Source organism: Meles meles, chromosome X (genome assembly GCF_922984935.1).
Source record: "Meles meles chromosome X, mMelMel3.1 paternal haplotype, whole genome shotgun sequence".
Classification (NCBI taxonomy): Eukaryota; Metazoa; Chordata; class Mammalia; order Carnivora; family Mustelidae; genus Meles; species Meles meles.
The window spans coordinates 93961536-93974979 of record NC_060087.1 but is presented as its reverse complement, the minus strand read 5'-3'; the positions used below and the strand labels follow the sequence as shown (position 1 = coordinate 93974979).

The 13444-nt window shown below is 41.7% G+C and overlaps 1 protein-coding gene across 1 annotated transcript in view; it reads left to right on the top strand.

Moving 5' to 3' along the window:
* AMMECR1 (AMMECR nuclear protein 1) overlaps positions 1-13218 on the top strand; it is a 116992-nt gene extending 103774 nt beyond the window's left edge. Inside the window, exons 4-6 of the mRNA XM_045995590.1 lie at positions 4429-4519; positions 5944-6040; positions 8795-13218. Coding sequence (XP_045851546.1) covers positions 4429-4519; positions 5944-6040; positions 8795-8909 — 303 coding nt within the window. The 3' untranslated portion in view covers positions 8910-13218. The remainder of the gene's footprint in view (positions 1-4428; positions 4520-5943; positions 6041-8794) is intronic.
* Positions 13219-13444: the final 226 nt, after the last annotated feature.

The window sequence follows — 13444 nt, the reverse complement described above, 5'->3', positions numbered from 1 at the left end:
TTGGCCAGGATGTGATCAGGGGCAGATTTAGTTTTAAGGGTCAGGACTGTGGAGGTAATTGTGGATCCAAATGGTCCGAGGCTCATGTGGTGCCTACTTGACTTAGCCAGAGCATGTTTTATGCTCACTGATGCTTTTAGCCAGATGACGCCTTTTCATGTTTGAATGTATCCAAGGTTATTGGCTTGTTGATTGGGCTCGCAAGTAACAGTGAGGCCCTTTTCTAGTGCTCTTAGTGGCTTACAGGATGAACACTTGCCTTATAGACAGATTAGAGGCTATCAAATTTGATGCAGTTGTGAGGAGCAGAATATGGATATGTATTATATTGGGGTGGGAGGGGGGCACTTTTTTAATGGTCCTGTGTCAAGAGTCACTGCATTAGAGGATAATAGTTGTAAATGAAGCCACATTTCTAACAAGGGACCAGATAACGAGGATAAATGAAATCTGCAGAGAGTTTAGAAACTTCGTTTTAGCCATTATTTATAATCTCTTCTCCTACCAAACCTTTTACGATGTAGCAAAATTGATTAATTTGCGTGTATATCTCTGTGTGTGCCCACATGCTCTCTGACAGAGTAAGCAAACAGAGAAATGGACAAGAGGAAAGACGATGGGGCCAGGTGCGGCTGGGGATGCATAATCCCCAAACTGAATAATCAGCTCTGGAATAATCAAGATATATTTTAGGGTCCTAACATTAATCTCGATATTTAATCATTCTGGGCAATGTTAAAAACAAAAGGCTATAGAATAGCATTAATAAAAATCACTCACTATGTAATGGTTCAGAATAAATATGGCTTTCTTTTTAGCATGAAATAGGAATCTGTTGAACGGGTCTTACTGTTCTCTCGGCACACACAGATACAGCTCTGTTTAATTCCATATCCTCTTATCTATAAGTCCTACTAAGTCCTACATTTAATTTACTACCATTCGAGTTGATTTATAGCTTTGCTTAGCAAAAGTACAGTCTTGATTAAAAGGATATTATCACAGCTGATGGGCCTTGAAAGCATTTTTTTTTCTCAGACCTTCTAATAACTTTGACAGTGACCTGCAGGCTCCCATAAGACTAGATCTGCAAGTCTCCCATTTTTGCCTACCTGGCCATACTTTGGGCAATAGTGCTTAGGGGTATGTGAAAGGTAGGAGGGGGTAACATAGTCTTCCCATATGCTACATCACGATCCATCCCTAGAAATGGAAAGTTACTATGACACTGTGGTGGATTTTAGTGGAAGTTTGCTTCAGGGAATCCCAGTTCTCTCGTTAGCTGAACGATCTCTTAGCTAGCAGATAATTGCGACTGGAACTTTCCTCTCTTGGGATGCTGCTTGGTGGAAGGATTCTCCACTGTGTCTCAGAGAGGATTTGATTAGTATACATGAGGGTTACATTTTGGAGTTGCAGCTGGGGCTGATTCCTCCCTCAAACAATACAGAATTCGTTTTGGTGCTCTTGTCAGCGGGGATGACTTAATTTGCAAAGCCAGTGATTTCCACAGGTTGGCCAGATTCTGTCATTCTCCACAGCAGGCCATTTTCCACTCTCCTGTTTTGATTGCACAGTATGACTACTTGGTGGCGTCTGTGGTTCTGGGAGTAAGGAAAGTGATGTTGCTCAACAGGTGACAAAAAGCCATTATGCTCTGATTCTGGTCAGAACATGATTGCCAGCCTCCTGATTCTGCTGGTTGAAGAAATGTGTCACAGTGGTTTGGGCTTTCTATCTCTGTGGAGTGCATTTTTTTTTTCTTTTTGGTCTTTGAAAGAAGTTATTTTTCCCAAGGGCTCACTTTAAAAGCATCCTACTTACATTTCCATTTGCAGGTACTTTTCAATTGTTCATAATCAGAGGAACATGGAAAAGAACTAAAAATTGTAAATGCGGTACTAATTCTAAATGGGAGAATTTCGATAATTTTTTTGTTGTGTCAAATTTGTGAGGCCTTTTGAAAATAGAAAAGTCAGTCAATTTTATCCGTGAGTAATTTTTATTTTGGTCAGCATGCCCTTCCAGTTTGGTCTTAACCTCCTTCTTTATATTTACATATATACATATAAGCTTTACTGAGGTATTATTCACATACCATACAGCTGGTCATAACTGCTTTTAATTGCTAAATTACTAGGCTTTATAATCTCTGATTTTTTTTTAAAGAACACAATGCACTCCTATGAAGAAAGGATTAATGTGTCTAAATTACCTCCAATTTGCCTAAATCACTTCTTTTTCAATACATAGCCACAGTTTTTCAGAGCTAGACCAATTATTAGAGGTTTTCTAGTTAACCTAGAATAAAAATCACCAGGGGAGTTGTTCTTTTTCCAAACCATACTTGCTGAAGCATGAAACCCCCTGAAATTCTGATAAATTTCACAGCCCCCAAGCCCCCCCCATACCAGTTAAACACCCCTGATTTTGTCTAACACTCTCATCTCACAAATAGGGAAACATTCCTCGTCTCAACAATTTTGATTAGACACCTTCATAAACACCAAAATTCTTTCCAATTTGAACATGACAGATTCTTGATAAATTGAGCTGAAGATGCAAAATTCACTTCAGTGAATGATGGGAGCACAGATTATTTATGCTGTGTATTTTAAAAAACAAATTATGAAGGAGCTGCTATGTTGAAGGGAAGAAAAAACTTCAGAGTCACAGATCAGAAAGTCGGTATACAGAAACTGCTGCAAATTTATCATTGTCTCGGTACCGTGTCAGGCACTGGGGAGATTAGGAGATGTCCTTTATCCGGAAAGGCCTGATAGCTAAGCACTCATATTTCTTCTCAGCTGTCCACAGTCATTTCCCACAGGGTCTGGGAGGCCTTGTTGTGTTAGTTTTTAAACAGCTGCCCTGACTGCATCTTCAGCAGAAGGAGATTCATAAGAATACTGATACCATGTAGAAGAAATAGTCACAGAGATAGGCTTTCAGAAAAAAACAAACTTCTCAGAAGATCTGACAGGCTCTAATGGTTGGATGTGTGAAGAAGACCTGGGGAAAGAACAAGATGGATTCTCCAGAGGACTTTTTCTTCCCTGAAAAAGTGGAAGATTTCAGGCTAAGGGCAGAAGCAGCAAAAGAATTTTGCATGGACCCCTATTCCTCTTCTAGACCTCTGCCTGCCTACAGATGGAAAGAGGCAAGGCCTATGACTTCACTCACCTGCTCTAAAAGGAAGTCTCTTTCCTGGATGAAAGTGTTGCCCTGGCCTCACCGTCCTCCCTCCAGGTCCCTTGGGCCACCTTCCTAAACTCCACTTGGGGACCACTGACCTAAAGTGACTGTAGATTCGGGAGGCCAGAATGGAGTTGTTGTCCTTTTGAAATTGCATTTTTCTTATCAGTGTTCACAAAGAAGACCTTTCTGTGATCCTCAGTTCCGTATATGAGCCTATGAAGGATGCGAGGGTGGAAAAAGACAGATTCCTTCTGACTAGATGGTAATCAGTGAAACAGTATGTTACTTTCTTAAAACATTAGCAAGAAATTGCCCACATTTACTTAGAGAACTCCCTTTCTTAGGGCATCACTGAAAGTTTGTGTGCTTCCCATAAAATTATAGTGATCTCTGTGTTCATATATAAGAAACTGTGCAAAACTACCCTGCCCCAAAGGGATTTGACATCTTTATCACTTGTACATTTAGCAGTACTGTATGAGGGCAGTGACATAGAGAGACGGTAAAGGTTTGCCACAGACCCACCGTGTGTGTGTGTGTGTGTGTGTGTGTGTGTGTGTGTGTGTATCATATATTTTAGAACAATTACATGGAATGGGCGATGGGGTTGGATCTGGTTGTTGGCTTTTTTCAGCCTTATCTGGGCTAGCTCATCTACATAGAAGTCAAGGTTTTAAAGAGACTAGACAACCAGGGAGTCAGCAGCCCTGGAATTTTTGGAACTTAATCCAAAGTGGCGCTTATACCTGAAAATAGGATGCATGTTTGCTGTCTCTTAGAAGTCAGCTCCCTCGCTCTAGTTCCTTAAAGTTGCGAGCAACTAGTAAGAAGTGGGGACAGGATTCTTGCCCTTGACTGTCTGAGTCTACACACAGCAGTGTGGTTGTTCTAGTTCCAGACAGAAGAGCGTAGCCAATACATGCTGGGGATATATCAGTTGATGTTTTCAGTCTCAACAGCCATCATAATGGCCCTCAAACTCAAAGTCAGTGCTTTGGAAAGAGAAAAATCGCGTGTGTGGTGTGTGTGTGTGTGTGTGTGTGTGTGTGTGTGTGTGTGTACATACACATATAGACATATATATGTGTGTGTGTGTATATGTGTGTGTGTGTATGCCATTCCAAAAACAAGGGGAAAGGAAAAACTGCCGTCTCTTGAAGTGAAATTATAACTTTTTCTTTCTGTTTCTATGAAGAAGACTATACTAATAAAACTGCCAATTTCTTTCAGGTGGGTGTACATGGCATTAGAATAGAATTCATCAATGAAAAAGGATCAAAACGCACCGCCACCTACCTACCGGAGGTTGCAAAGGAGCAAGGTCATTGTCGTACTTTATTTCATATGATCTGGGGAAGAAGTCCAACAGATACACACACTGAAATGAACTTATCTGACCTTGCAGTTCTCAAATGAGAAGAAATGACTCTTCCATCACTGTCACTGCAATGTCTGTATGAGATCAGTGAATTACTCCTAGAGACGTTGAATCTCTGCACTAAAGTTGGAGAGCAAAGACATGCAAAAATCTAACTTTCCCCAGAGCAAAGACTTGTAGAAGTGGGTTTTTCTTTTTAGGCAGTGGTTTGCTGTGAATTTGGAATGCCCTTTGCCCATAATCCCACTGTGCTGTAGCCTTTCGGCATAAACAAGACTTCTGTCTAACAGCCCCACGGTACATTCATTGTCAGTAACAAGTGTTTCCTCGTCAGGTGGTTGCCGGGGACTCATTCGGCTACTGTGAGGACTGTAGGTTTCCCATTAATATCAGGAGCACCGAGACGACATGGAGTCTTAGTGTTTGATCGGCTGGGTCTGTACTTCTGAATCAAACATATTTCTGTGTTGGCGGATAGAGCACAAGCGTTTATGAACCACCACTGTAACCTTAAGGAATTCTTCGCTCTCTAGCACCTTGTCCTTTCTAGCCACTATGAAATTCTAGTCTTCCACGTCAGTTGAAATGAATATTTCTTCTTTATCTTATAGAGCTTTTTTATTCCTCATCAGAAAGCATCTGTAATTGGTTCTCTCCTGTTTGGTTCATATAAATGTGAGCTATATAATCGTACACTTTCATATCATTACACACCCCTCACCCCGACAAGAGAGTTAGTCTTTAAGACAGCTATCGGAAGATTTATTGGGGTTACTTTCAAAAATGTCCTCAATCCCGTAGTTCCCATTGGCTTCATGGGGGGGGTGGGCTCGGATATTAAGCATACCATCCCACATCAGAACCAGTAAAAATGTCTTCACATATTTCACACAGATACACTTGACTGACTCCAGAAGATATCAACAGGGACAGTAATTACCATGAGTTAGTGTGCTGGTCCTAACTACTACCGAGCTGGCACAAGTGACATTTGGGCTTCTCCCTCCCTTTTAAAGATGTCGTTGTTAAAGGAGAGGGCAGTGTTTATGGTTTAATATTGAGACCCACCTGAGCCATCACTGCCAGCCTCTTAGACTTCTCGTCTTTGAATGTGGTTGAGATAAAAAAGCTAATGTCATCAGCCATCACGGGTAGCTAGCACTTAAGGTATATATAGAGAAGCAGGGCCAGAGCTGCTTCTCAACAGGAGGAAGTCTTCGCTCTTCTGTGTGACTGTTTTTAGGACCAAAGGAGTTGATGGTATTTGGTGACCATAACAGCTGACCTCTGCAAAGTCATTTTGTATTTGCCCAAAAGTGCTTGTGACATGTGCATGACTGGTATTTTATCTGGTCTACTCTCCACAGGATGGGACCATATTCAGACCATAGACTCCTTACTGAGGAAAGGAGGATATAAAGCTCCGATTACTAATGAATTCAGGAAAACCATAAAACTGACCAGGTACAAAAGGCATTTTCTAGCACAAGGCTAACCAGTACCTTTCGATGTGTATGTCTATAACCCTTTGACTGCCTTGGTCTCTCTTACTGGCTTCGCTCTTCTGAAACCGAATGGAAATGAATGGCCGGGCCATCCTGGGGGTGGATACGATGGAACCTGGCTCGGGAATAAAGCGTGTGTGATATATGAGCCCATCCTTCCCATCCTTAGCTCTGTGTGATTCCTTTGGCTTTACACGAGCAAGTCCTCTGAGCCTGTAGACTACATTATTGAAGAAAGTTACCAGAAGTAGCCATTGGCTAGCTTTGGACATTGCTTAGCAGAACCCCCGGATTCTGATAAGCACTCTTCAAATTTGAATTTAACCTTAGGATGTTGGCAGCAATAGAAGTCTACCATGGAAGCTTACTGAAAATCACAAGTGAGCTAGACTCACAAATGCCAAATACATTTCTCTGTGGGATGATGGGGATACTTACTTTTTAAAAATATCCAACATTTTAGGAAAATGGATTGCTGTTGCCATTTGTTTCGATTCCATAAAACTACAATGAATGCCTATAGTCTAAAAATGGACTTTTCCCAGGCCTACAGAGTTACACATTTAAAAATGCCTCCCTCTCTGCTTTTTCTGAATTCAGTCTAGGAGACCAGAAGGGCATGTACAAAAATAATGAGGAATGTAAGGCAGACTGTGATGGCTAGTGTGAGGTCATAAAGTAGGGAAAGAGGACTTCCAGGAGGGGTGGGGTTAGATAATACAACATTTCAGAGAGGATGTAGGTTTGAGACTGGGCTGGAAGAATGGGTAGAATATATGAGGGTGGGGGAGGAAAGGGGTTAATTTAGTGAGTCGAGGTATGTGGGTGGTGAAGTACAGAGCCAAGTTCTGAGGAACGTTCAACAGTCTGATTTGGCCGGTCTTTCAGTGTGCATATAGAAGGTGGTCATGGGAGCAAACATTGCCCGGAAGGTAGGTTGGGTCATATCATGGAGGGTCTTGAATTCCTAAGTGTAGACCTGCTTCTAGAGGCAGTAAGTAGCCATTGAAGGGTTTGAAACAGATGGATTTGGGAAGGTATCGGATTGGAATGGGACACAGGAAGAGGAGTTAGAAGACATTGCTATTACCTAAGGATCTGGAGCAGCCACCCAAAGAAGGTGAAACAGGTGAGAAAACACTGGAAGAAACAAAGGGACTTAGTCATCATTCAGAAGTAGGGAAGAAGAATAAGTCAAGGTTTCACTCTAGATGAAAAAGCACCAAGGCACAAAGCACCCTTTTTTAAAAAATTTTTTTAAATACTTTATTTATTTACTTATTTGACAGAGAGAGAGATCACAAGTAGGCAGAGAGGCAGGCAGAGAGAGAGAGAGGAGGAAGCAGGCTCCCTGCTGAACAGAGAGCCCGATGTGGGGCTCGATCCCAGGACCCTGGGATCATGACCTGAGCTGGAGGCAGAGGCTTTAACCCACTGAGCCACCCAGGTGCCCCACAAAGCACCCTTTTAACCAAGGGAATGGGCACAGGAGAAGAGTCATGTTTCAGCACTGGTTCTGGATTTGAAGTGCTTCCTGGGGTATTTGTATAGACATGTCCGCTATGTCACTATAAATGTTCATAGATCCGGGGCGCCTGGGTGGCTCAGTGGTTTAAGCCGCTGCCTTCAGCTCAGGTCATGATCTCAGGGTCCTGGGATCGAGTCCCGTGTTGGGCTCTCTGCTCGGCAGGGAGCCTGCTTCCCTCTCACTCTCTCTGCCTGCCTCTCTGCCTACTTGTGATCTCTCTCTGTCAAATAAATAAATAAAATCTTAAAAAAAATGTTCATAGATCGAACTCATGGCCAGAAATGGTGATTTGGGATCATCTGTGAAGAGGTCCTAGTTGAAGCTATAAAGCTAGGGCTCCCCGAGGGTGCATAGAGGGTGTAGGGTCAAAAGAATGGAAGGCAGAAACACAGTAAAATCCTGCCAGGCAGGAGCAGGAGGAAGAGTCCGAGAGATAAAGGAGAAGTCTGAGAGACAGTGTGTGGGTGGAGAACCAGGGATGTTTGGAGTTGGAGAACCCATGACACAGGAGAGCTTCAGAAAGGGAGAGGTGCACGCTGTCCTAATGCAGAGGTCAAGCAGGAACAGCGGGACCTTCTGAGAGAGCGGTTTCTGTGGAAGAGTGGCAGGAGCCAAGAAGACCAGGCCAAGGAGCAGCACGAGATGGAGGGCTAAAGGTAGAAAACACACATTACGGTTTTGAGAAGTGAAGGGGTGAAAGGAGAGCCAGAGATGGGGAAGGAGAGGGTTTGGGATACCAGTACTAGGAAAAGTGTTTGATTGTTGCTATTCTTACTGACTGGCAAGACCTGAGTAGATACGTGGATGGAGGGAAGGCAATGGTCAACAAGGGAAGGTCCTGGAAGAAAGGTGAGTCAAGTGAATGAGATGCATACATGATGGCAATAGGTTGGCTTTCCTGTGTTCCTTTCCATTGGCAAACTGGGGCTGCTGGGGAGAGGGCACGGAAATGTCTAGAACAATTGAAACCAGGAATAGTAGAAGAGCACTGGATTCAGACTTTGGATTCCCAGGTTCGGATCTCAGCTTCACCACTCAGTTGCATGGCGTTGGCCAGTCACGACTTCTCTCTGGACCTCTGTCTCTCTTGTTCTGTAAAGGTATCTCTAGCGTCCTTCTGCGCTCTGACATTGGCATGCCATCTATTTCTTGATGTTAACTTTGTCTCTTCCCTGACTTTTTCAGGTACCGTAGTGAAAAGATGACCCTGAGCTATGCTGAATACCTTGCTCATCGCCAGCATCATCATTTCCAAAATGGCATTGGGCATCCCCTTCCGCCATACAACCATTATTCCTGACACTGAGCCGCACAGCCAGTCACTGGGCCTCTCTGCAGACCTCTTCCCAGGAGACCCTACCCCTTCTTGGTCTAGCTATTTCTTTTACTGTACCATTTTATGATGATAGTTTCCGTTGCCATGATGAAGCTTGGACATCATTAAGAACATCATGGTAACGGGTAGGAAAATGGCATTTGTCAAGAAGATTCTGTTCCATTATTTTAGGTCATTGATTTTTTTTTTTTTTTGCAGCATATATAACTTTTGGGTTTTTCTTTCCTTGCCATATTATGTAGAATTTTGCTTTGCTCTCTCAGTCAGGTTTCTGTCTTTCTGTCCTTCTTGCCTTCCCTCCTGTCTCCTTTCTGTCCTTCTATCTTCTCTTCCCTCCTTCTTTTGACTGTGGATGGAAGACATTGTGCAGTTTTTGAGGATTTTATTTAGGTTTTTCTCTAGTTTTCCCCCAGTAAGATAGAGAATTTTTGATAGCTGAGTTTGGGAGCAATTTATATCAAATTCAGGTATTTGTATATTACTCTCGAATTTGTCTAAAATGCATTTTGCTAGGAGAGCTTAGTATGTGGGTCTTCACTTCTTAGGTGTTTTCCCCATGGTTAAAATATATGAACTTTAGTTCTAGTAGAGAACATTGGAAGGTCCATGATAGGGCTTGTCACAGAACGTGAGAAATCATTTATGCCTTTTGTGCTGGTTATTGTAGAAGAGACAGCTTCATTACTTTATGGAACCAACTTAACAAACTACAACACTGTTTTAAGAAAGTACACGCTACCTTTCAGATTTGCTACAGAAGTCATTTTGAAGAGCAGCAAATATCAGGAAGAGAGCAGATACAGAATTTAGTGCCTTTGAGAAGAATATAATTAAATGGAATTAAGAGAGGTTGGGGGGAAAAGGCAATTTAGAGAAGTATTCTTATAAAATTTTATTGTGTCTATATGGGAAACAGCAGATTAGACAAATTCCTTACTCTTAGGTATTTTTTTAAGGTGAAAAAATTTATTTTGAGCAAATAACCAAAAAAAAGACATTTGTCTATTATATATTAATTTAAACCTGTTAGCTTTAGGTTTCAGTAAGTCATGATTGGCCGGAGACAATTTTAGTGACTATTTAAAGAAATAGTAAAGATAATCTAGTGAAACAAAAGTTCATATATGCCACAATTTCAGATATGTTTGTCATGGGGACAAGACTGGAGTCTTTCTGCACTACATACTTTTGATAGAAACACATTTACTACGTTGATAAGATGTTACGTTACACCTATGAAAATGGAGCTGGTATTTAGAAATGATAGAGCCCAGCCGATTTGCAGGGCTGGTCTTCCTACAGTGCATACAAAGCGAAATTCCCAGTGTCAGGAGGAGTAGGAGGTCTGTGTGTCTATCCCCAGGAAAAATGACAGATGATTCTGGAGAAAGATTACCTTCATTTTTCTATAGTAAATCTGTGTGTGAGTGTGTGTGTGTGTAATTTTTCTCCAGCAGGAAACCAGTATATCAAGTGATGAATATAAGTGTGGTGCAGAATATGTAGTCTAAAACTCTGAGATGTCACTGAAAATCAGAATGGTGGAGCTTACGCCTAGAGTCGGCTGTGACAAGTGACGGACTTCTAGCTCCGAATTCAAAACCCTTTTGCTGGTTGGTGCGCTGATTGCCCGGATTTCCTGTGCTTGCCACTGTGGCCGAGCAAACTGCTTTTGTTTTTGATGAGAGTCCTTAGAAGTTTGGTGGTATTCCTTCATCCACAGTGCCCGTTGTTGAAATAACCATTTTCAGTTGTGATGCCTTAACTAAGAAGCCAACTGTTAGCCTGAAATGCAATCCTGGTAGCCAGTTTCATTGAACCTAGAGATTAGTCAGAGAAAGCTAGCTGTCAGGCTGTAGCAAGGGATCTTGAGTCCTTTTGTTTCTCCTTGGGAGCATTTTTGGAGCAGATTTGTCTTTCAGCATAAAACCAGGTGGCTACCTGATGGAAACTTTTTCTTGCCCTTATAGGGAAACTGAGCACAAGCTGAATGATATTATCTGCTGCAAAAAAAAAAAAGTAAATAAAACAAGCAAACTGAAGAGAGACAAAATAGACCAATATTGACCCATCTTATCCATCATCTCATCAGTTCAACAGGCTCCTCGTCCTGGATGAGCTCATGGTTAGAAGTTGTTGTTGTTGTTGTTTTTTTAAAGAAAAGATCTATGACATACATATGTGTGTATGTATACATTTACTTACACGTACATACATACATATGTGTGTTTATGTATTTAACGGTGCTAATCAATCTTGAGCAGGTCACGTGACTGGTCATGCGGACTCTAAAAATCATATCAGATTTTTAAAAAGTTCTTGATATATGCAGATGTTCTACAGATTTTTTCTTACCAGTGTAATAATGTTATACTGAAGAAATAACCATCCTGCAGGCTTCAGAGGACGAGGTCAGCAATATTTCCCACCATGGCTTGGGGGAAAAGGATAGTTTTGTCTCCTTTTGTTTTCAGATTAATGCACAGTGCATTTTTTTTTGTTTCTAAATAGCTGTTGACTGAAAAGACTTGGAAGCATAAAGGGTGTCATGCAGACCGTAATGGTGTGCTTCAAACAAACGCTAGACCCTTTTCACCTTCATCGTATAGTACAAAGCTGTTAAGTCTGTGCTTTGAATGAACTTGGAATATGTTGAAATATGTAGCATGTGTCTTTAACTCAGACGAAGATTCTGATTGCACAGGTTGTGTTTTAGCCCAGTTGTGGTTTATTTGTTCAGAAACACAAATGTGAATTGCACTCTTATCACCAGAATATTGTATAAGTTCAGTGATCTTTAAACAGCTCAGAAGTAATACTTGAACTTCATTTGAGTAGCACAAAGTTTACATTGCCCCCCCCCTTTAAATGTTAATTAGTTCCATTTCTGTGTTTTGTTTCTCAAATGCAACTGGGTATTTTTTTTTTCCCTCTGGGAAAAAAGTACGTGTTTTACTTTGGTATGTAGCAAAAGGCTTCCGTTTCTGGAAGGTTTTCTTATTCTTAAACAACATCAGCCAGGTACCAGATACTAAAAGAACAACTGCCCTCCCTACCAAGCCCCCAGCCCACCCCGACCCCCATTAAGTGGCCTTCGGACTGCACGAGAGTGTGCTCCCCCATCCCCGCCCTAGGCTCCCCTAACCACGAGAGGTCGGTGTACTTGATGGAGGAAGGTGCAAGGCTTGCTCTTGTTCCCCCCCCAGCCCCCTTCAAGCAGGTGTAAGAGTTTCTAGTCCAGTATACACAGTCCCAATGCCCAGCACACTGGAAGTTTGTATACTGGCCTCTTTTCGTGTCTCCAAATGTGCAGGAAATTTGAAACTGTCATCTGGAATAGGTTCCATCTCTTACGTGTGTTAGATCAAACCAAAGAAGCCCCCAGCCATGCCCAGATGCTGCTCCAAAAGCCTGCCTTCCAGTCCTTACAAAAACCTTGCAGGATTAAATGTGTTAACTTTTTTATTTTTGTACAGTTTCTAAGTGATTTTTGCTAGTGATGTTCAATTGAATGAAGTTTATTTGAGGGGTGTGAGCACCTCCTCCATTGAAATAAACTGGTGACTTTCCTTTTGTTTTTTAAAAGCAGAAACCCGTTGTGTGCCTCTCGATTTAAGGGTTTCCGATTACATTATTCTGAAGACCAGCATTGATCCTTTATATACAAAGGTCTGTTTTCCTTGTTTTTTATTACTGTTTCAGAAGAAGAGAAACCTTTTATTTTGCTCTGGACCCAGTAACTGCGCTGGTACATAGACGCACTGAGAAAAACTTTTGTAACCACCTCTGACTGTTTTTGTATATCAAAGTCGATTACTTTTGAAATATTTGGATCTAGTTTCTAAGTTATTTTAGTGTTTTGTATGTTCCCCGAAATTACTTTGAATCCGTCACCAGCATACTGAGTTCTTGGTGATACAGTGGTGAGACTCGTAATGAGCAAAAGCTACCTGGAGTAGCTCTTCTTTTCCTTTGTTCTTAGTAACCTGTTTTTGGATTACAGTGAGACATCACAGATTACCCGAAATCCCCTCCAAGTATAACTAGAACCTCCTTCCTTCCACATTTAATTGCTTAATAGTTTGAAGAAACTATTGGAAATGGGCATTTTATATGATATGTATAGCTTGAAAATATTAAAACTGAGCGAGAGGAAAAAAATCAGAAGGTTTATGTGGGTCTGTAAGGTATGGCTGTGGAAAGATATTGTAGTAGTTTTGACACTATTGTTACTATCTTTAAAATCATTTACCCAATAAAATGTTAAAACTGAGTTACCGTTTGGTGTCTCTTTCTTTAACCTGCCCTCCTCATCGTAAGGCTCTTGGTCTCCTGGGGGCTTCTTGCCACCATGCTAGCCACCGAAGACTTGGAAACGATATACTTCGGAGCTCATGCTGATTTCTTTCCAAACCGGTGCTCCGGAAACCTCACCTGCCTGCAGCTGCTCCCCACCTCCCCTATGATTTGCCTGTGTCCTCCTTTTGCCTGGCCCTCTA